The sequence below is a fragment of the Miniopterus natalensis genome, chromosome 3 (assembly GCF_054644295.1).
Source record: "Miniopterus natalensis isolate mMinNat1 chromosome 3, mMinNat1.hap1, whole genome shotgun sequence".
NCBI lineage: Eukaryota > Metazoa > Chordata > Mammalia > Chiroptera > Miniopteridae > Miniopterus > Miniopterus natalensis.
Window position 1 is genome coordinate 7808561 of NC_142083.1, and position 20963 is coordinate 7829523.

Genomic DNA, 20963 nt, shown 5'->3' on the forward strand with positions numbered 1-20963 from the left:
TCCCAGTACTCACCTTGGGCTTCAGTACTGACAGGACGCTGCTCTTGTAGGGGTCTGGGATGTCAGGGTAGCAGGTCTCCTTCATCCTAGAAAGACAGAGACGGCGGAAATGAGGCTGAGCCTCGGTGTGTCGGAGCAGTTACGGCCCAGAGCTCTGAAGTCAGATCCCTGGGCTGTGAGCCCTGCTCTGCCGCTTGCTCACTGCATGACCTGGGGCGAGCTATTAACCCTCCTGTGCTTTGCTTGCTTGCCCCTCCTTCTGGCGGAGAAACTGACAACTGACGGGCTGGGGAGGCACACTGCTGCTGAATGGGGCGCTGCAGGACAGGACCCGGTGCCACGGGGCTCAATGCCTGAAATGCACGTTAGCCCCTGTTACTGAACAAGTCTCCTTAGGTGGCTGTTGCTTTCCTTAAGTATCGCTCAGTGTGGTTTCACTTTATCCAAAGCCTTTCTCGTGTTCCCTCTGGCCCTGGACAGTCCCCCGCACACTCACCACTGACTGTTCATGTAGCACAGGATGGTGCCGAGCAGGAGGAGGAAGACGGTGGGGAGTATGATGCGGGTCAGTACGTTGACTGCAGGGAGGAAAGAAAGCGGCCTTTTAAATGAGTGCTCTTCCCGCCTCAGAGGAGGGAAGTCAGCTTAAGGTGGAGAGTAACTGCAATTTATTTCTCAACAGTCTACACAGGCAGGATTCAGTACGAGATCCGTCTCTCGGGGGTGGAGGGGAACCAACCGGCCGGCCAGGCACAGGCCACCGCTCGCCCTCAACACCTGTGACCAGACCCGTTGTTACCTCCTCCACAGGTGGAGTCATTGCTCCCAATTCTTCTGTCCCCGTGTTAGAATTCTACTCTGCACCCCTGCCCAAGCATCACGGCAGGTGGTGCCCTCCTCTGCCCCACGACTTTTCTTGGGTGCCCATCTTCCCGTTCCCGCTGCGGGCCAGTCCACCCATTAGCAATTCAGCAGGGCCGCTGAACACCCGCTCTCACAGATGCACAGTGCACCCCGAGGGTTTGGAGGCTGGCAGTCATTCACGTGTAGTACATTCTGTTCCCTGTGCTCCCTGCCCTCCCCACACCCTGGCCCCAGCACTTGCTGTTCTGGAAGGAATGGGGTTGGATTTGGTTTGTGTATGGGGGGGTGGGGGAGATGCAGATGCTAGAGTTTTGTAAGGAAGGGCAGGCCTGAGAAGATGCCCAGCCCAGTGCTATGAGGTGGCATAGCACCCTGGAGAAAAGGACCTGAGAAGGTGAGAGGGTGGCAAAGCACCTGGGCAGCTGGCCTCCAATGAGCCCTGACACCAGGGAAGGGGAAATAAGCTCTTGTCCCGACACCACTAAAAACACCTTGCTCTCCAAATCAGTACCTTTGACGACCACAGTTTTAAAATTTGGTTAAATTAGGGACTTTTTTAATTAATTGAGAATAAGCCTGGGACCTAACCATAGTAGTTTCCAAACTTCAGACTGGTTTGCTAAACTTCTTACTAAAGTAGAATTATGCATACAGAGAGGTGCCCGTAGTGTGCAGATGGATAGATTTCCACAAACTGAACATTCCCATGTGACCGTACCCCAATCAGGGAAAGGAACATGAGCAGCTCCCAGAAGGCTCCCTGGTGTCCCCACGCAGCCATCTCCCTCCCAAGGTGCCACTATCTCATCTGATAGCACAGTGCACATGCGCCTTTGCCCTAAATGGAATCAGCACGAGGCGGGCTGCCCTGTTGCTCTGCAGTGCGTCTGACTCATCCATACTATTCCTGTGACTGTAGAATGTCACTCTCATCCCTGCAACCATACAGCTATTTATTTGCTTTTTAAGAATAATCAATAGAATAACTAGAGTCACAGCCAAGGCTAAGGTTTAGCACAAATAAGGGAGATAAATGAAATCAGAAAATACACTTGAGACAAAGATAATTATATGTATTATATATGTGTCTGAACACACACACCTCTACCAGCCAAGTAAATACCAAAGAGAAAAGAAAACAGCCTGAAAGTAAATTTCACAAGAACTCTGAAGTGGCAAAGTGCTCAGATAACAGGCCTCACGGACGGAAACCTGCATCTGACTCAGAGACGTGGGCCACGTTCAGTGGACGGTAGTGAGAGCCCGAAGCTGCCACCGTGGCCATGTGTCCTCATCACCTGTCAGGGCCACAGGACAGCCCTTCTACCCAAGGAGCCCATCCTGCCCCACAGCCCCACCTTCAGCAAAGGACCCAGCACCCACACAGACATCGTAGCCTGTTTGCCTTTCACCGAGATCTTCAGAGACCCCCCCCAGCGTGGACCTTCTGTGTCCCCTATTGACACCTGCATCTCCCCTTCCTCCTTGGGCATCTGTTTTCTCCCCCTATCCTGTTGTGGGTCAGGGTTTCCCAGGAGACTCTCATGTGCCAGTAACCGGTTCCTGCCATTCTTCCTCCTTCCTTCCTCCATCGTTCAGGCTGAAAGGACCATGACATTACGGGTCTCTATCTCACCCTTTCCCCACCAGATCTGCAACCACCAGGTTTGAGAACACATACTTTCCCAACCGCACCCGTCTCCCATCACCCCCGGAGGGGCCGAGGGAAGCAGTTACTTTGCCACCGAGGGAAACCAAAGGCTGGCAGCAGAGCCCTGCTGCTGACAGCGCCCCATCCACCCACACCGCCCGCTGCCCGAGCCCCGCGGAGTCACATGGCTCTTCCACAGTCAACACTAGCTCAGGCTGTCTGCCATTGTCACACTGTTCTGGGCCAAGTTCCAGAGAAGTGCCTGGGGGCCAAGAGAGAGGTGGGCGGAAGGTCCCAGGCCACTGATCTGTCCCACTGGCCCCACTCTTATCTGTTTTCTGTAGTGCAATTCTGTGCAACATTTCCTGGAGAGACACAGACCAAGGATTCCTGTCCTAAACAAAGCCCTGGAGATGTGTGTGCCTCAGTTTCCCAGGCACTCCTCAGGCCCAGTTGCTGTGCGAAACTCACAGTACTGGTCGGGCATGGTGACCTTGGTGAAGGTGCCAGGAGGGCCCTCGCCAGCCCCCGTGCGCGCCGTGACCATGAACTCGTAGAAGGGCTCCGGCTGCAGCTTCTCCACCACGAACGTCTTCTGTTCCGGGTTGTCGATGTCATGCTTGCAACAGACCAAGTCATCTGTGGTTTAAAAAACATGGTTCGTTTTTTACAAGAAGAAAAAAGTATTAAGAGTGTGAGAGAGATTGTGAGAGTTGGGTGCTAACACTCCTGTTGAGTCAGCACTGTCAACATTTTTAAACCAACCCAAAGTTAAATTGTAATTTGATCACGCTAGGGACGCCGTGGCATTTTCAGGAGGTGGCAGGAAAGGGAAAACATCTACCAAGCAAGAGATGTTGGCAGCCTGGGGAGAGCTTGCAGCTCTGTAAAAGGTGGCAAGAGCCTGCGAGAGACAGAAATACATCTCATAGCCCTGGCCAGTGTGACTCAGTGGTTAGAGCATCGGCCGGAGCATCAAAGAAAGGGTCATGGGTTCAATTTCCAGTCAAGGGCACGTACCTGGGTTGCAGGCCTGATCCCCGGCCCCAGTCAGGGCACCTGTGGGAGGCAACCAATTGATGTGTCTCTCTCACATTGATGTTTCTCTCTCCCCCCCTCCCTTCCTCTCCTTCTAAAAATCAATGGAAAAAATATTAAAACAAAAGAATACATCTCACCGAGGCAGAGAACAAAGTGATGGCTGCCAGAGGGGAAGGGGGGGGGGCAGGGTGAAAAAGGGGAAGGGATTGACAAGTACAGAGCAGCAGTTACAGATCGTCACCAGGATGCAAAGTACAGCACGGGGAATACGGTCAATAATGTAATAACTGTGTGTGGTGGGGACCTGAAGGATCAGGGGGCCACTTCGTAAATTACATAAATGTCTAACCACGGTGCTGTGCACCGTACACTAATATAAACAACACTGAACGTGAACTGTAATTGAGAAATTAAAAATACAACATTGTAATAACCTTTAACAAGGTCAAAGGGAAAAGGAAAAAGGGATTGATTAGCAAGGAAGTTTCCTCAGTGGCAGGTTTTCTTAAGGAGATGGTGGGACTTCGAGTGCTTCTAAAAATACCCGGCCACAAGGCTTTTTAAGTTAAAATACCGACCCCCGTCCACCTACTGACTCGATGAAGAACCCGCGTGATACAAAACCACGCGAGTAGAATTCAGCAGGACCCGGTCACAGGTGGCAGCCTGTCCCATGGGGTCGAGTAATGAGGCCGTACAAGGGGTAAACAAACAAAAACCTGTCACCTGAAACGGCAGCCTTTTTGAACCCCGGGTGGCACTGCTCCGCCTTGGACCTCAGGTAGAGGCTGTACCCGCGGATGAAGCCGGGCTGGGCGTCGGCGGGGTAGCCCGTCCAGCTCAGCGTGAAGGAGTGGGATGTCAGGTTGCTTACGGCTGCTCGGGGGGTGTCCACAGGGGCTGGGGAGGAAGTGGGTGAGAAGAGTCACGATTGGGAACTAGTCTCTGAGCGCCCGTGGAGACCGAGGGGCACCACGGCCAGCTCCGGCGGGGGTTGTCTGGGGCCCAGCAAAGGGCTTGTCTCTCTCTGGAAGATTTGTGCCTCCCGCGTAGCCCGGGAGAGCTGGGGAGAAGTCGAGCAGCCTTCCTGTTAAGCCTCACCTTTCACAGATGTAGAAACCGGTGCCCAGAGAGACCCAGTGGCTTACACAAGGCCCCACGGCCAGACAGCAACGGCTCTTAGACCCCTCCTGTTCCTGAGTCTGAATGCAGGTGCCCCTTGAACAATGGGTTTGGACTGTGTGGGTCTCCTTAGGTGAGGAGTTTTCCCGGTAAATATTTAGTCAGGCCATCCCTGGGTTTCTCAATCGCAGACTCCTTCCAAGCAAAAATCAAAAAAGTGTTTGACCGCAGTTGGTTCAACGCACAGCTGTGGAGTGACGACTGTAAGCACCCTTCTACGCCATTTTATGTAAGGGACTGGAGCCTCCGTGGGTCTTAGTATCTGCAGGGGTCCCGGGACAATCTCCCGCGGATACTGAGGGACAACTATAGTCAAGCCTGGGGAAGTCGAAAGTTATACTCAGATTTTCAACTGTGTGGGGGGGTGGGCAGGGAGGGGTTGGCACTCCTGACCCTTGTGTCATTCAAGGGTCAACTGTAGTGTCTGAGAGAAGACCTGACCTGAGGTGGGGGCAGGGGAAGGAGGGGGAAGGGTCATGTTCGGAGAGGTCAGGGTGGATCTGAAGGACTCTTGTTCCCAGGCTAAAGTGATACAGAGTCATCCAAGCCTCTTTCTGAGCCTGTTTCATCACATACTCTTGTGCACGCTGGGTCTGTGCTCATCGACACCCCAGCACACACCTCCTGCCGTCTCCGGCAGCTGCCTCCAGATGGAGAACCCCCCTCAGAGGGCCCATCTGACCAGTGCAAGGCAGGCAGGGCCGGGGCGCCCGGCGTCCAGCAGATGTGGGACCGTGGATGCCAAGAGGGTGAATCGTGGTAAAATTTCTGGGGGTGACTTCACAACATGGATCAAAAGTCCTAAATGTTGCACAGGAAATGAAAAACAATTTAAGGAGCTCTAATCTTTTGACGGAAGAATTCCACCTTTAGGACTTCATTTAAAAGCCATTATTGTGGATATTGACAACGATGTAGCTAAAATGATGGTGATTCAGGCAGGGCACAGGGAGATGCGGGCAAAGAAAAAAGAGATTGAGCATTTGGGATTGTACGCTACCTGAAGGTGAATTTTATAGTTTTCAGTTGAGAATCACTATAATCATCCTAAATGTCCCAAATAGGTGATGTGACATATTCAAAGAATGAGGCACTCTGCGATCATAAAAATGTTACAGTGAAGTAACATTTAATGATGTGAGTCAGCCTGAGTAGAGCAGGAGCCTGTTTATTGAAAATGTCTATCTGTACATGGAAATACCAACTCTGGGTATTTTGGGGTTTGCCTCTGATGATAAAATCAGCGATGACTCTGTCTTCTGCGTAAGATTTATAAACTGTGTTCACTGAAAATGTTTTATGTTAGTATGATTCAAAAACAATTTTTTAAAAAGCCAATTACCAGAATAAACAGGACACTGAAAATTAGGAATGGTGCTGAAATCTTCCTACACCCCAAGCTGAGCCTCTGGACTGTTCTGAGCAAGGCTTTCAACTCACCCAGTTCCTGGGAGTATCCTGTTTTCCGCTCCAATAAATGAGCCATCCTTTCTGGAGAAATTCCATAAATCCTGAAGTTGTATCGGACTCCTGGTCTGAAAGCATCTAGAGAAGAAACATCAAGATTTTCAATAATAACACAGAATGACCTTCTCTTTACTTCTGGAAAGGAAAAGAAGGGAAAGTGGATTTGTGTCCCCTTGATTTCCTTCTCGGGGTTGCTGCCCCTCATCTCTGCCGTCTGCCCCCCTTCCGTTGAGCCTGGAGTCCTCCATCGTTCCCGATGAAGCCGTGGGGACTGCTCTCCACATCCCCTGGAAGAAAAGCTCTTAAATATGCCCTTAGCCATGTGTGTGAAACGGTGCAGAACTGACCAGACAAAACCATGATCAACTCTCCTCTGACTCCAAAGCCCCTCCAGCCACCTTCCTTCTCTCGCCCAGGAAGGCCAAGCGGCTGGAGGGCTCTGCTTCCACTCCCTCGCTGTCCCCTCACACCCACCTCTGCAGTCCTGCAGGAACCTCCCCTCCTCACACTGCCAGGGCTAAGGAATGCCCTCCAGGGGCCTCTATCACCCTCTGGACCCAGACAGTTCCCACGTTTTATCTTGAGTCCAGCAGGTGGCGCCACCAACCGCTGCTCAAGCCACAAGCCAGGCTCCTTTGATTGAGCTAACACAGCAATCTCGAAATTACAAACCCAATGTGGGGGGGAAGGGGTCAAGTTCTACATGTTCCATTCAAGCTGAAGGAGCAGATGACTGACGCCCGTCAACACTGTCCGGAACGTCTCCCAAATCCACACACTCCTTTGCTTTTGTGAAAGCTCTCCGGACAACCGTTAGAATGTCCCGCTGCCATTCGCCCAAGACCACTAATTTAGAGGAACAAACTCGTGAAAATGATGGAACCTTATCCCAGCCTTAGGCCTCTATATTCTCTGTCAAAGCAGATGTAAAGTCAAATGTCAGGCCTGCAAAATTTGAAATCCTAGCACTCAAGCTGGATTGGTAATTCCAAGATTATGAGTTTATCACAGAGCGTCTTCAGGATGGTTCAGACAGCGTTGCTGAGCGTGCTAGAAGGTGGCTGGGACAAGATGGTAGTATGGAAGGTTCTTCTCACCTGAGTTAATGACTGTGCTTGTGGTATTGGGGCCCAGGTGTTTCCACTGCAGATCACAGGGTGAGTCCCGGGGACGGTCACACCAGTCCACAACGTAGCCTATGACATCTCCAGATGGCGGTTTCCAAGACAAAGGGACTCCATCCTCTGTGCCCTCAACTCTTTCTTCTGCAACCTCTTCTGTGCATTACAAACAAGGCCATGTTTCAGATTTAACTCATCAAACATTTTGTAAAAGTACGTAAAGAAGAAACTAAGCTTGAACATGCAGTGTGTCCAACAGCCCTGGGACTGTAAGAGCCCCGGGACTTCATTTGCTACAGGAGCCTGGGGAAGGGGGAGGCGGAGTGTTTTCATAGGTGTGTTCCTGCCTCTCGCTTCCCAGCAAATACTCACACCTGCCCTTCAGATGCCCCTTGTCCTGACCTCCTGAGACGCAGCCAGACTTCAGTACCTAACACCGGTCAGCAAACGACCGCCTGCCGGACAAGCCCAGCCTCCCAGGCTTGTGGATGACTCTTGAGCTAAGAATGGTTTTAAGATTCTCGAAGAGTTATAAAAAACCAAACAGATGAAAAACATTGAGTAATATATCACGAAAGCTGGATGACCTGCAAAGCCTAAAATACTATCTGCCCCTTGACCTAGAACCACATCTGGTGCCCCGGCTGCTTTCAGCGGTATCTGTGCAACGAACGACTAATTGATCTGAATTCGTCCCATTTAACTCTGGCTGCTCCTGAGCCACCTACCGTTTATCAGGCATTTGGGGTAGAAACTGAAGTGAGGACAAGGGAAAGGACAATTCGGGTATGTTCTGTCGCATTACGCAAGGATGTGCATGCTACGTACGGCAAGGCTGCCACCTCGGCGTATGTTACGTGCCAGGGTGGTTTTCCTGAGGTCTAACGATTGGAAAACTGGTGACATGGTCTCAATGGGCTGCCATTGCTACTGACTTAAAGCGGGGTCACCCTACATCTTGAGGGCGAGAAAGCCTCCTCTTTCCCAAGGCCGACTGCACATCCTGCCGCCATTCCCTGGGCAGTGGTCTCAGCTGGTCCCCCGAGTGGAAGCAGGCCCTGGTCAAAGAGTGAGCCTGCAAGCAGCTGCCCAGAAAATCAGTCATCGAGGACCAAGTATTGCATAGTACAGACGGACACGAAAATCACTCTGTTTATCTGCAGCTCAGATTTACCTGGGGGCCCTACTCACCGCGGAGCATCCTGGGGAAGCGTGTTAGCTTCGCCAGGGCACCACATGACTAGCCCGCTGGGGCGCCCAAAGGAACGTGTGGCCCTGGGTATAAGGCAGAGGGCTCCCCAAGGAACAAATCTCTTTCACATCGAAGCAACATTTTGCAATTCACTCATTCACGCTGAAGTTTCAACCTGACCTTAGAATCATAACTCTTATCAAGCTGCTGCTTTAAAACTGCAAATGTGTTCTGAGGAGTGGAGGCAGAGGTGTAAACTGGCGTCTCCTCCCTGGTCTGTCTCATCGCACGTCTGTCGATCCACTCTAGAGACTTAAGAACGTGAACACTCAGGGAGGGCTGGGTAGGGCCTCACGGGGGCAAAGGGGTCTGAAGGCGGCACGGGGAAGGAGGGCACGGTAGGAACCCCAAAACACAATAGTGCTCAGCAGTGCTGGGGCTGAGCCTCATACGAGGCAACCGTTCCTCTTCCGGCTCCCCCAGGGAGAACGAAATGCCCGCTTTTTCTGTCCTGGTCCTACGAAGACAGACACAACCGTTCACTCCTTCTCTAGGTACTGCTCTTGACAAGCACAGGTTATGTGAAATAGCTCCTTGGTTTCTCTCCCCTGCCACAATCCGAATTTCTTTTTCTTACTTGACGTAATGCATAGTTCTTAAACAAAATTAAAACAAACAAAATGCCACCACCCTCTAATCTAGCCCACTTAACCCAAATTTCAGCCCAACATGAATGACAGGTGTAAGACCATCTGATCTAACCCCGTAAGCAGGGTCTGAAAAATTTAATAGCTCTAACTGAAGGGTGACATTATCGCAAGGTCCATGAATAACCTTGGAGTGTCAGCTGTGTTACGTTCAAGCGTGCACTGTCTCAGTGGGTCACTGTGGGAAGTTAGAGTGTTCAACCTCCTCTCGCAGCTCCCCAAGAAGGAAATTAATATCACTGCTGATTTTACATGCACAGCCATTCCCACCTCATCTGCTCTTTTCACAGGCCCAGGGACTAGCCAGTCACCATGTTATATTCTACAGCCGTGGCAAACCCCCTGGAAGGATGATACTAGTCCTCCTGATCTCTGGAAACGTTCATGGGCTCTCTACAGGTGGCCAAGACTGACAACATAGTTTACAATGTAATACGTGCAACTCATATTTCATAGCCACGAACCACACTTACACCAACGCCTACTCTCGGTTAAGACTGTTCGTTGGTGTTGCTTTTATTTCAGTGAATCTGAGATAACTTTCCCAGTTTGTTGAAGAATCACCAGGGCAGGAATGCACTGAGCGATGGCTGAAATCTCGCTCCCCACGTGCAGGGGGATGCCCTGGGGACCCCACGGACATGCCTGGGCCAAAGGCAAAGGGCTAACACTGTGGCAGCTGGACGTCTGCCTCCCAGGTCCCGGTCTTCCCAGCTCCCCCGTCTCCACCTAATCACATCAGCGTGCTCCCAGAGAATCCAGGCCACTCACCATGCCCAGGGTCCCCAGAGATGACAATCACTGAAGCAGGAGAGGTGCCCGCGGTGTTGCTGGCTGTCACTTGGATTTGGTAGGAACACCCGTCAAGGGTCAGTTCTGTGCCATTGGCCGGAGCAGGGATGGAAACGAGCTTCAAACTGGACGGTGTGTTCAGCTTCTCTGTAACTACGTTATAGTTCAGAATCTTCCCATGGGCGTGCGCTTTTGATAGTGGCTGAAAAAAGTGTTGATAATCATTTGAAAATAGGCTTTTCTCTGAAAGGAGTTTGCACCATTACTTCACCTTCTGTCCCTCAAATGCCCACACACACCAGCTAATTAAATCAGTTTACTGGACAGAATAGCCTTCTAAACCCAGCTTGACACCAGGCTGTCTCCTGAAGGCTGAGAAGAGAATAGGCTCCTGAGGGCTGAGCTCCCCTAATGTGTCTACAGAACAGTGACCGAGTCAGGAATCAAGAGAACAGGGGACTGCTAGCCAGGATTTTAAAAAGGCTGAGTGGATACCAGGGGGAGAAGCCATCTGTGAACACTAGCAGAGGGCCCACCTCCTGTCCTCACCCCCTGCCAGCTGTGCACCCCCCTTACCCAGAGCCCACGGTGCCCCTCCTAGACGATTCTCCAGGTTGCAGTGAATTCCCTCTTCACTTGCTCTCACGCCCTGTCCTAGGGCCTGTCCCTCAGGCCTACTCTCCCAAGCAATAGGCCTGGACCCCACCCCAAGGACAGATGGTGCCCCAAGACCTGAGAATGGGCTGGGAATGGCTGTTTATGTGAGGTGTGGACAGAGCATGGACACACGGACTGGCGTGTCCACACGTGTGTGCACAGGGCTCGTCTCGGAGGGGCCGGAGTGGAGGTGGGAAGAAAGCGGGCTGGGTAGTGGCAGGGGGCCAACTCTCCCAGCAGGGCCACGTCCTGGTATCAGACGCTAAGGCCTTGAGACTTCTGAGGGCAAACCTGGCCTTCCAGGTGGCCGTGAAGACACATTCACCAAGATCAAAGGACACCATATAGATTATATTACAGGTTTTTTTTTTAGCTTGATTCGTAACATTTAAACATAAATACTGTGACTCTTCAAATAATCACAACTTTTAAATATGGTTATAAATGTGCTTCTCCAGCTGTCCTCATGAGTCAGTTTTGGGGTAACGCTGGACCCCACCTTGGCCGAGAACACTCCATCTGGGAGGTCTGACCGCAATTCCTTGCTTCCAGTAAAATTCCGGAGCTGATATTACCCAGCCGCATCCTTAAGGGAAGAGTGTGTACAACATCCTTCCTTAACAGCATGTTCTGCACAGTAGTTGCTTTGTCAAGTAAATGGAAACTAGAAAGTGTGCACGAGCATTATTTTACAGGCCCTTCGGGTGGCCCCCTGAGCATGGCAAACGTCCTGTGGCCACCGGGCTCAGCCGCCACCAGGTGGCGATGTAGGGCCCGCCGACCTCATCTTCCTCTCAAGCCCCGCACCCTCCCCAAGGCCCCTGTGTAAGCTCCCCCGGGGAGCTCAGCCCTTCTTTTCTGGTCAACTCCCTTGCACACGGCTCTTTTCCATAGACTCGCCGCTCGACCTGGTACTGAGTGCAGTGCTCATTTCTGCAACGTTGAGACTCAAGAGCTGACAAAGTCAGGTAACCCCCGTGCCCTGGGCCCTGCAAAAGTTAGAGGGGCCCGAGTAGAGGTTACAGAGAGGTGGGTTCTCACAATGAGAATGGCTGTCCGCGCAGCGGGCGGTCAAGGAAGGAGCAGTGCGAGCATTAGCTGCGTGGATGTGGAGTGGCGAGTCCTCCACCGGTGGGACATCCTGCTGCAGTCACAGGATGGTCCCTCCCTCGGGTCCCTGCCCTGAAGACTGCACCGATGTACAGTTCATTTCACAGCGACGGACAGTGCCAAACAAACCTGTCTCCTGGAGCCTGTGCGTCTTACCTTCCAGAATAAAGTGACATTACAAGATCCCGGCATTGACTCCACGCTTCTCCAGATGTCAGGAGCCTCGGAGGGAGCTGAAATGAACCGAGAAAAGCCCCTGGGTCACGATATGTATGTAGAACAATACATTCCAGCTTCCCATCTGGCCAACAAAGTGACGATGACGAATATCCTCGAGGCTTGCTTCTCACTTTCTATAGCCACCCTGTTCATGCCTCACTAGACGCACAGAGTAGGTGCTTTACAGAAGGTCTGCTGCCTCTGAACGGGACATCACACCGAAAGCCCTTCATGAACATCAAACCTCAGAGCTTCTGGAAGCCACCAAACAATGTTGGAATAATTTTGTCAGTTACTTAGACCAATTCTAGGAGGTCATTTAGGTAAATTCCCACCATTTGAATCCCCAGGAGCATCAGACTGTTGCTGCTTCCTCGCCCCATCTAAGGAGGCCGCGGTGGATGTGCTCACACGGACAGTCCTGGGCAGCCTGCGCTTCTCCGGGTTCAAGATTTCACATGGCTGCCCTACGCTGGAGCCGCAGCCTGGGAACCCCTCCTTCCCCCTCTGCTGGGAAGGCCACACCCCCCTGAGCCTGGTCACCTGCCTGTGGACACTCAGGGCCCCTCTGCACTGTGCCCTGCACGGCCCTCACCACACTGTCGGGAGAGTTTGCGTCTTTGTCTTTCTTGGCAGTAAACTGTAGGGCAACTGATCTGTCCCTTGATTTGAAACATCTCTAGGCAAGAATCGTCTTGGAACCTAACACGACGATTTAGTTCTACGTTCTATAAAAATACGGTTTAGTGTCCCCGACCACTGAGATTTAAGAAAGTCCTTTTTTCCTTTTAGACGCTTCCCCATCTACTTGAAGGTGATCGTATATTTTTCAAATCTATTGACGCAGATTTATTTTGCTAAAGGAGCCCTGGGAGAAGCCAACATTAAACAAAAATCGTACTGAAATACTCAGGGCCCAACGTGAGACCCCAAGTTCAACGCAAAGTCCTAGCTGATTTGTAAATTAGTGTTTGTAAGGCGACCCCAGTAGCACAGTTAACAGTGCCCCACATTTGTTTCGATGTCATTTCTACCCTGGTGTCGCTGAACTCTGCTTCCTGTGATTATACTGAAGCGTGATTATAACGCACGCACACAAACACTGGGTTTTCCAGCATTTACCAAAGTGCTACATAGAAGGTTAAAAACAAATGATAAAGTCATCATCAGTGGGTCCATTTAATTTCTTGTCATCATCAAAAGCTAAGTATTTTCCAGTTTATTAGACTGTACACTAAAAGATACAGAGTTTACTAAAAATTGTATCCTTTTGCCATTTTCCTTTTGCACTTAAATTTAATTATAACATGGGAATAAATTTGCAAAAGAAAACCCAAAGCAAAACAGTCTCATTCAAGTAGACATTGTCCGGAACGGGCCTTTCTGCAGCGAGGTGAACCTTGGAGGGATCGACACGCCTAGGAAAAATTCCTGGGGTCTCTGGGGGTGTGAGGGTGGGCAGGGTGGGCAGGAGCACCAGACAAAGCGGGAGGCCGCTGAGCGTGACCAGTGACCGACCCGAGTGTAGATTCTGACGAGTGCCGTCCCCACCCCCCACTCAGTCACTGCTTTACAGTCGTCCTCAGGAGAAACAGAGCTCTCTGCCTGACTCCAGGCACCAACAGTAAGATGGACTAACATCAATACATCTAATCCCTCCTCTGGCCCTAAAGTAGCCGGGACCTGAATTAACAAGACCTCAAGGTTGTAATAACAGCAGCGGGAGACGGACCGTGCAGGAGCTGGCTCTGGGTCAGGGCGGGGCTCTGCAGTCACAGGGCCACCTCCTCGTGGGCCAGTTAATTACTGTCCTCTGTGCCTCAGTGTCCTGCTCTATAAAGCGGGGTCATACTGCTGACCGCAAGTTGTGAGGGTTAAAAGAGAAAAACACTGTTAGCGCTTTGAGCTGTGCCTGGCACGTACCACAGACTCAATGAATGTCAGCCACTATTATTATTATTATTATATTATTATTATTATTATTATTAATCATCATCATCTCTGCCATTCGTTAACTTTGCAAACTAGGCAAGTCTCTTCTATCTATGGGCCCAAGTTGCTTCATCAGTAAACTGGGCAGTGGTTGTACTTCATTCTCTTCAAGACACCTAACCTGCTGAGGCCTGTTTGAGCTCTAAGACGTGGTTATTTGGGGGAAAAGCTGTTCTGGAATGTTGAGGAAACAACCCCGAGGGCATGATAGAGACGCTCACAGTTTGCCATTGCTGAACAAACGGTATATCAGTAATAATTAAGTTTCCAAATATCATTACACGTCCAAGCGTGGCCTAGAGTTGTTTGGCATGAGACCAATGCTCTCCTTGGCAGGGACACCGTGTTTGTCCCCGGTCCTGAACGAAAAGTCTGTACTGATTTACAGAGGCCCACCCCCAGCCGGAGCCCAGCAGTGCCTGTAGCTCAGAAACCACGTTGGCAGAAACAATGACCAGAGAGAAAATACAGAGTAGAAATAACACTGACGGCAAATGTTCGAAGTGGAAGTCTCCCCGCGCACATCTCGTTCGCCACTTAATTCAGGTGTGTTTTTTATTTTTAAAGATGGCACCTGGCCTCTTTTGGAATATTTTCCCCTTAGTTTTTGGTACAACCAGGAGCTCTCAGGGAAGCCAGCCCATCCCGTGAGTCAGTGTAGGTCCCTGCGTTAAACCCCAGGGATCTGAACGTACCAGCCTCCAGTGTGCTGAAGTTCTGCCCGGTCCAGCCGCTCCATTTCCAGAAGTGGTTGGCGGCAGCGCAGCGCATCCGGGCCACATACTCGGCGGCGGGTTCCAGGTCACTGAAGAGGTACTCGCCACTCTCCCTGACGGAAACATTGTGCTGCTCGATAAAAAAGACAGGTATTGGTGAGCGTTCTCCCTGCAAAGCTAAACCACAACGCGGCACACCCTGATCTGGGGAAAGACCTCTAAGGCCCCCTTCCCAACTCTGAAAGTCTACGATGAATTTCATGGACCTTTTTCAACCCTTAAAACCCACACCATTTGAACCCACACAGAAATAAGAGCTCAGAGAGATCTGATTCCTCAGTCTCTCTGTTCAGCACATAAAGGGGTTTTTGAAAATAGAATATGAAGCAGTGTCCTTACTTGTATCACTTTTCCTTCACCATGGAGTTCAACCTGACACAAAAATGTGGAATAATTCCCAACGGAGTGCACCTTCCAGGTCACGGTGGCATTCGTGGCCCTTACACTCTTCAGGAATACATTATAGGGAGTCATTGGATGAACTGCCAAAATAATAATAATAATGATACAGAGTAAAAAAATTCAAGCATAGATCCAAAAGGCTTTGGTAAATAAGCAGTTCATTTCCTCATTTATTTATTCAATGAGTATTTTTTGTTTATTTTTGAGAAAATGGCAAACAAAACCAGACTTTACAGCCAGGATGGAATAAGCCAACTACAGCCTCCCTCACTGATTATATTAGAAACTGAATGAAATACAAAAGGAAACCACCTGAGGACTCTTAAAATTAAATAAATCAAGCAGATTGTGGAGGGGTGTCTGAACTTGAAGCAGCGGGCCATGGGGAGAATATAACAGAACCCAGAGTCTAACCAAAACAGGAGACCAGAATTAGAAGTATTACTGAACCGACATGGAATAAGTTACTGTCACAGTTCTCGTTGTGGAGTTGAGCAGTAAGCTCCTGGGTGCTTATTACATGATGAGAACACACAAACAATGGGGGCCTTGGGCCACACCTATATCCGTGAAGAGAGGTGGCATGAGCAAGACTATAAACTGTAACTTTCACTTGGGATGTGAATTGGGCATAAGCCTGCAGCACAGTCACCTGGTCCCCCAGTGTGTCAAACAAAGATACGGCTGCAACTCTGGTCTCACCTCGATGTGCCAGGTTAAAAAGCAAATTGACACTCCTCTTCCTGAAGTGGTTTTCAGCCACGAGTGTGAAGTTATACATTTCTTGTGAGTCTGGAGCTACTTGCCAAGTACACGAGTTTTTGTGTTCACAGAATTTCTTTTTCCCAGAAAATCTTAAAAACAAAAAATCAATTTCAGGGTTTACACTTTTGTCAATGCAGATGTGTGTCCCTGTCTCCCTCAGGGACACTCAGTGGCTTGAAAACTGCATTCCACACAAGAGCATCCATCCATCACCAACAAACACCAATGACGAAAATACTGTTTCAACAAGTTTGATTTATGTGGTTAAATATGGAACCATGAGTCAGCGGCTCCCCCTTGTAGGTGGTGAGAACGCTCCTTCATTTACTTTGGATATTCTTAAAAAGTTAGCAATTAGGTACACTCAGATGGAACTATTTATTTAAAAGGATGGAAGTATTTTCACACTGAGATTAACCATTCATGGTCTGTCTTGTAATTTTTAGGCTTTATTTGCCTTTAATGATACCCAGGTAGGAAGTGCTGTGCACAGTGACCTGCTAAGATCTCCTCCTGATACCAAGCTCCTCAGACGAGGAAGAATCTGTCAGTAATGTAACCAGAGCTCACTTACGATTCAAATAAAGTGTAACGTTGGGAAGAATATTTAGGTAGGTCAGTGTTACTCCCAGGCTCCCAGGTACAGTCCAAAGTCTTGAAGTCCCGAGTCTCACAAGAAAAGTCCTTGGGCTCCTCAAGCACTTCTGTTTGTACGAAGAAAATACAAATGAAAGATCCAGTTAAATCAAAGACAAACAGAATGGAAAGCTCTGCCAGGGGTCTGAGGCCACAGAGTGACTGTGAACGATAAGAGGATCCCTTAAACGGATGCTTTCCATTCACACGCTGGCAGCTCCAGGAAGTCACTGTTCTGGCCCGTCCTCCCTTCCCTTGTGCTTTGCGGGGGATCGCGGGAACGGTGGCGGGAGTTCTGCACGAGGTCGGCGCTGCGTGTGTCTGAGGGAAGTGTGTGCCCAGTGCCTGCTGGTGGGCGCTCCACGGCGTCGCTCGGTAACAGGCCAGGGGCGTGAAGGAGGAGAGTGAGGTCAGCATTTCCTGGTGTCTCACTCCCGACGCCGTGGCTGCCGGCGAGCCTGGGGATTACGTGTGGGAGGCCGGGAAGTCGGCCAGACCGGGGAGCCTGCTACATTCAGCAGCCGAGAGCTGAGAGTTCCGAGGAACGGTGCAGACCTCCAAGTCCCCGAGTCACTGCTGTCCTTAGGCCATGCCGAGCACAAACCAAGGGTCCGGGAGCTTGGAGATGCCCTTTGTCAGGGAGGCAGTGAGGGCAGAGTTGCAGGTTTTGCCCCAATGTGCAGGGAAGGGCCCTCTCAAGACAGAACATAGTGGCCCTGGCCAGTGTGGCTCAGTGGTTGGGGCATCGTCCCTTAAACCAAAAGGTCTCGGGTTCAATTCCAGGTCAGGGCACATGCTCAGGTTGCGGGTTCGAGCCCTGCCTGGTTGGGGTGCATGTGGAAGGCAGGCAATTGATGTCTCTCTCTCTCTCAAAAATCAATAAAAACGTGTCCTCCGGCAAGAATTAAAAAAAAATAAACATGAACTGTTCCATTTCTCTCCACTGCCGCCACCAATGGAGGTTATGGTGTCATTTGCGAAGCTCCTACGCAGGGCCAGGCTCTGTCCACATTCACTGACCCTCATAACAGCCGTCACTGTCCCCCTTCCCCAGAGGCAGAACCCAGCTCGGAGAGGCCGGGGAAGTGGGCCAAGAGGCGCCCAGCACGGACTCGCCAACCAGGCGCCCGGCCCCCCACCCCCACCCCCGGCTGCCTCTCCGGGGCCCCGACCTGCAGCGCCACCCTCCCTGCAACCCTGTGCCCACCCCAGCACGGGGTGTTTCCAGGGCATGACCTGAACTTTCTCCCCTTTATACTCTTGGTCTCTAAGCATAAAATTCTCAGCAAGGACAGGGAAACACAGGACATCCTGCCAGGACTGCCCCGGGGATGTTTTCCGCAGCCTCTCCTAGGAGTCTCGGGAGGCCGAGAAAACTGCCACCGTGAGTGGAAATGCTGCCTGGTGCCTGGCGAAGGACACCATCTGGTCCTCAGGAGACGGCGGGAGGGCGCCGAGGGCCACACGCTTACTTGCGACAAAGAGGACGATGCCCCCTATGATCGTGGTGTTCGTGGTATTCGTGGTGTTCGTGGTGTTCGTGGTGTTCGCCTCACAGTACATGTTGGTCCCCGTGTCCCTAATGAAGGGGACACTGTTCAGGGTAAATACGGACACGTCCGGAGCAAGTCGTTTCCCTTGGATCAGCACCCCTTCCAAGATACAGGATATGTTATTCTGCTGGGTCCTGGCAACGTAGCAGACGGTGACATTGGAGCCTTCCTCCACCAGCTTATCTTTAGGGAAAAGGAACAGTGAGCCTTGTCCAAGCGAATCCCGCCCTACGGGACAAGGAGAGACATGGCAGTTAGAAGCCGCTCGGTTCAGCCCGGCCCCTCCCGGCCGCTCTCAGCGGGGACCTGGCTCCTCCCGCCTCCTGGAGAAAGGAGCCTGGGCGCCTCCGGCAACCCCGTGAACCTGGGTGCAGAACAGTCCGCCCCGCCGCTCCTGCTGGGCCTAGCACTGCCGCTCCGACTGCTGTTGCATCACCGCTGGGGGCAGGTGACCGTGGCCCTGTCTGAGGTGGATGTCCATCATCTCAGGTCGTCCTAGCCCCTCACGGCAACGGGACAGGTAGGACTGAGGCCGAGCTCACTCAGGTGGCAAAGCCACAGGCACACTCGCTAGGTGCGGCAGGTCCAGGCCGCGTGTCCTGCGTAAGCTCTGAACTGTGCTGTAGACCAAGCCCTTGACCACAGCCCCGCCCGCCGCCTCAGACATGCCAGCCGCTCAGGCGTCTCCTGGTGCGTCAGCGTCCCCCTGGCCACCCGCGTATAAAACCCTCACGTCTCCCCCTTGTTAAGCAACCCAGCCTGTCCTCCCAGCCGTGCCGCCTCTCTGCCCGCCTCCCTGAAGATCCCCCCGCTGCTCAGGCTTCATCACCCCTCCCGCGCCCGCCGCAGTCCCGCTGCTGACCCAGCGAGTCACTAAACTGCCATCGCCACGCAGAACGACCGGCCTGGGGCTTCCTTTAAGGTCCCCAGGCGATTCTGATGGGTGACCGTGGTTGGGGTCCAGTGTTTGGGGGTTAGGAATAACCCGGTTTTCCATCTACTCTTAAGTTTGGAGATGACAGTTTTGAGAAATGTAGTTGATTTTATAAAATAGACAGGTTGTTTATAAAGTTGTTCTTTCTTCCTCGGTACTCTCTTTTTAATCTGTTTTATCTGTGAGCCTGTCCCTCCTTCGGCACTAGGATGCAGTGGCCTCCAGGGCTAGGTTGTGTGGGCTGCAATTCTGGCCACATCCTTCGTGGCCCGATGACCTTGCCTGGGTTGTTGAACCTATTTGTGACTCGGTTTCCTCACCTGTGAATACTACGTATCTCATTGGGCAGATGTGAAGGCTAAGTTAATATGTATAGTACTTAAAACAGTGACTAAATGTAGATTTTATTATTTAGTATTAAACTAACCTCTGGGCCACTCATGGGTTACTGTGTTATCAGTCTGAGCTCATAAACTGGCATAAACACTCAACAAAGGAACGGTTCTATTGGCTGGAATTTCTGATAACCTGGCAGGGTGTACAGCTGAGAGAACCAAATGCTGTTGTTTTAGAACAGGCCTATAGCTTGGCTGAGGCATAAGAAAGGGTGGCACACCCACTCTACATTTTAATTACAGCAAAATTAAATTATCAAAATTAAGATTTAAAATATATCTATCCGTAATCTCATTACTCAAAGAACTGCTTTTATTTTTGCATATGTCCCTCCCTTCTCTCTGCATTAGGGACACTGGCAAACTAACCAAGGTGCCAAGGCCAGCCCACCATCTGTTTCTGTAAATAAAGTTTTATTGGAACACAACCACTACCATTCATTTACATGTTGCCTCTGACTGATCCAACAATACAGGGGCAGAGCTGCACACACATTGTGTGTGTTGTTCTAGTAAAAACGTACATTATAGCTCGTGTCCTGCTTGGCTCACTTAGCATTCCATAATAAATATGCTTCACGTTTGGAAAATAAATAAAAATTGTCTGGATTTGCAGAATCATTTCAATGAATAGTTTCAGAGGTCAAACCTCAGATGTCTATCTCCTGGTGCCAAGCCTCAAGCCTCAAGCCTCACACACAAGCTTTTTCTTTCCAATGGGAGCCAAAGGAAAGGACTGTTGGTGTCTACCGAGTTCCTCAAAGGGGACCCCCGCGATCTGACTACTGATCCCCAAACAGTATTATGTATTAACCCCGTTGACTCTCTCATCACCTCACTTCTTACCATCTGCTTCCTCCCACGAGCTCCAGCGGCTCCAGGACGGCGGCCCGGGGGTGGTGTCGTCCAGCATACCCCGTATTCTTACGAAGTGCGCCGCGCATTCCAGGGGGAGCTCGGACCCCCAGCTCCAGTGCAGAGCCCGGCCCCGCTCCACCGTGGCACTGTACCTCCCCTGGAAGCGCAGAGAAGGACCTGAGAACACGGCCATGCTGTCCTGGAGAATGGCCTGACCCCACCTACCCCAGAGCACTCGCCCGCCGCAGCGCCACAAGGCAGCAAGTGCCGGCCGGCCCTGCCCAGCCAGTCCCTGTGCTCCCACATCCCAGCAAGGACCCGGCCAGAGCCTCGCCGGTCTCGGAAACTCGGCTCCCCCGCTCTGGGCCTCCACTTCCAGGGGCTTCAAGGGGAGCAAGTGGGAGAAGATGGAAGCAACTCAGGTCTTGGGGAAGAGATCAGAGCTAGAAGGTGCTCATAGTGCTGGTCACACAGGACCTGCTAGAAAATTCTTGCCAACCAGAGAATTAACTGAGTTATCCTTTCAATAGGAAGTGAGATCGATAGGTTGCTTTTATATTCATTTTTAGCCAGGGTCAGACCAGGTTGGCCAGATCTCCGTAGAGAAGGCAGATCCTCATGGTACTGGGGGGCACTGAGCAGGGCCAGG

At 51.3% G+C, this 20963-nt stretch overlaps 1 protein-coding gene across 1 annotated transcript in view; it reads right to left on the reverse strand.

The window, feature by feature from the left end:
* The window catches only part of OSMR (oncostatin M receptor), a 39138-nt gene that overhangs the window by 2311 nt on the left and 15864 nt on the right, over window positions 1–20963 (reverse strand). The window contains exons 4-17 of the mRNA XM_016223928.2: window positions 20303–20471; window positions 18047–18355; window positions 16513–16642; window positions 15876–16027; window positions 15111–15253; window positions 14691–14841; window positions 11941–12017; window positions 9997–10219; window positions 7303–7482; window positions 6179–6283; window positions 4283–4456; window positions 2987–3154; window positions 497–578; window positions 14–86 (exon numbers count right to left, since the gene is read on the reverse strand). Coding sequence (XP_016079414.2) covers window positions 14–86; window positions 497–578; window positions 2987–3154; window positions 4283–4456; window positions 6179–6283; window positions 7303–7482; window positions 9997–10219; window positions 11941–12017; window positions 14691–14841; window positions 15111–15253; window positions 15876–16027; window positions 16513–16642; window positions 18047–18355; window positions 20303–20471 — 2136 coding nt within the window. The remainder of the gene's footprint in view (window positions 1–13; window positions 87–496; window positions 579–2986; window positions 3155–4282; window positions 4457–6178; window positions 6284–7302; window positions 7483–9996; window positions 10220–11940; window positions 12018–14690; window positions 14842–15110; window positions 15254–15875; window positions 16028–16512; window positions 16643–18046; window positions 18356–20302; window positions 20472–20963) is intronic.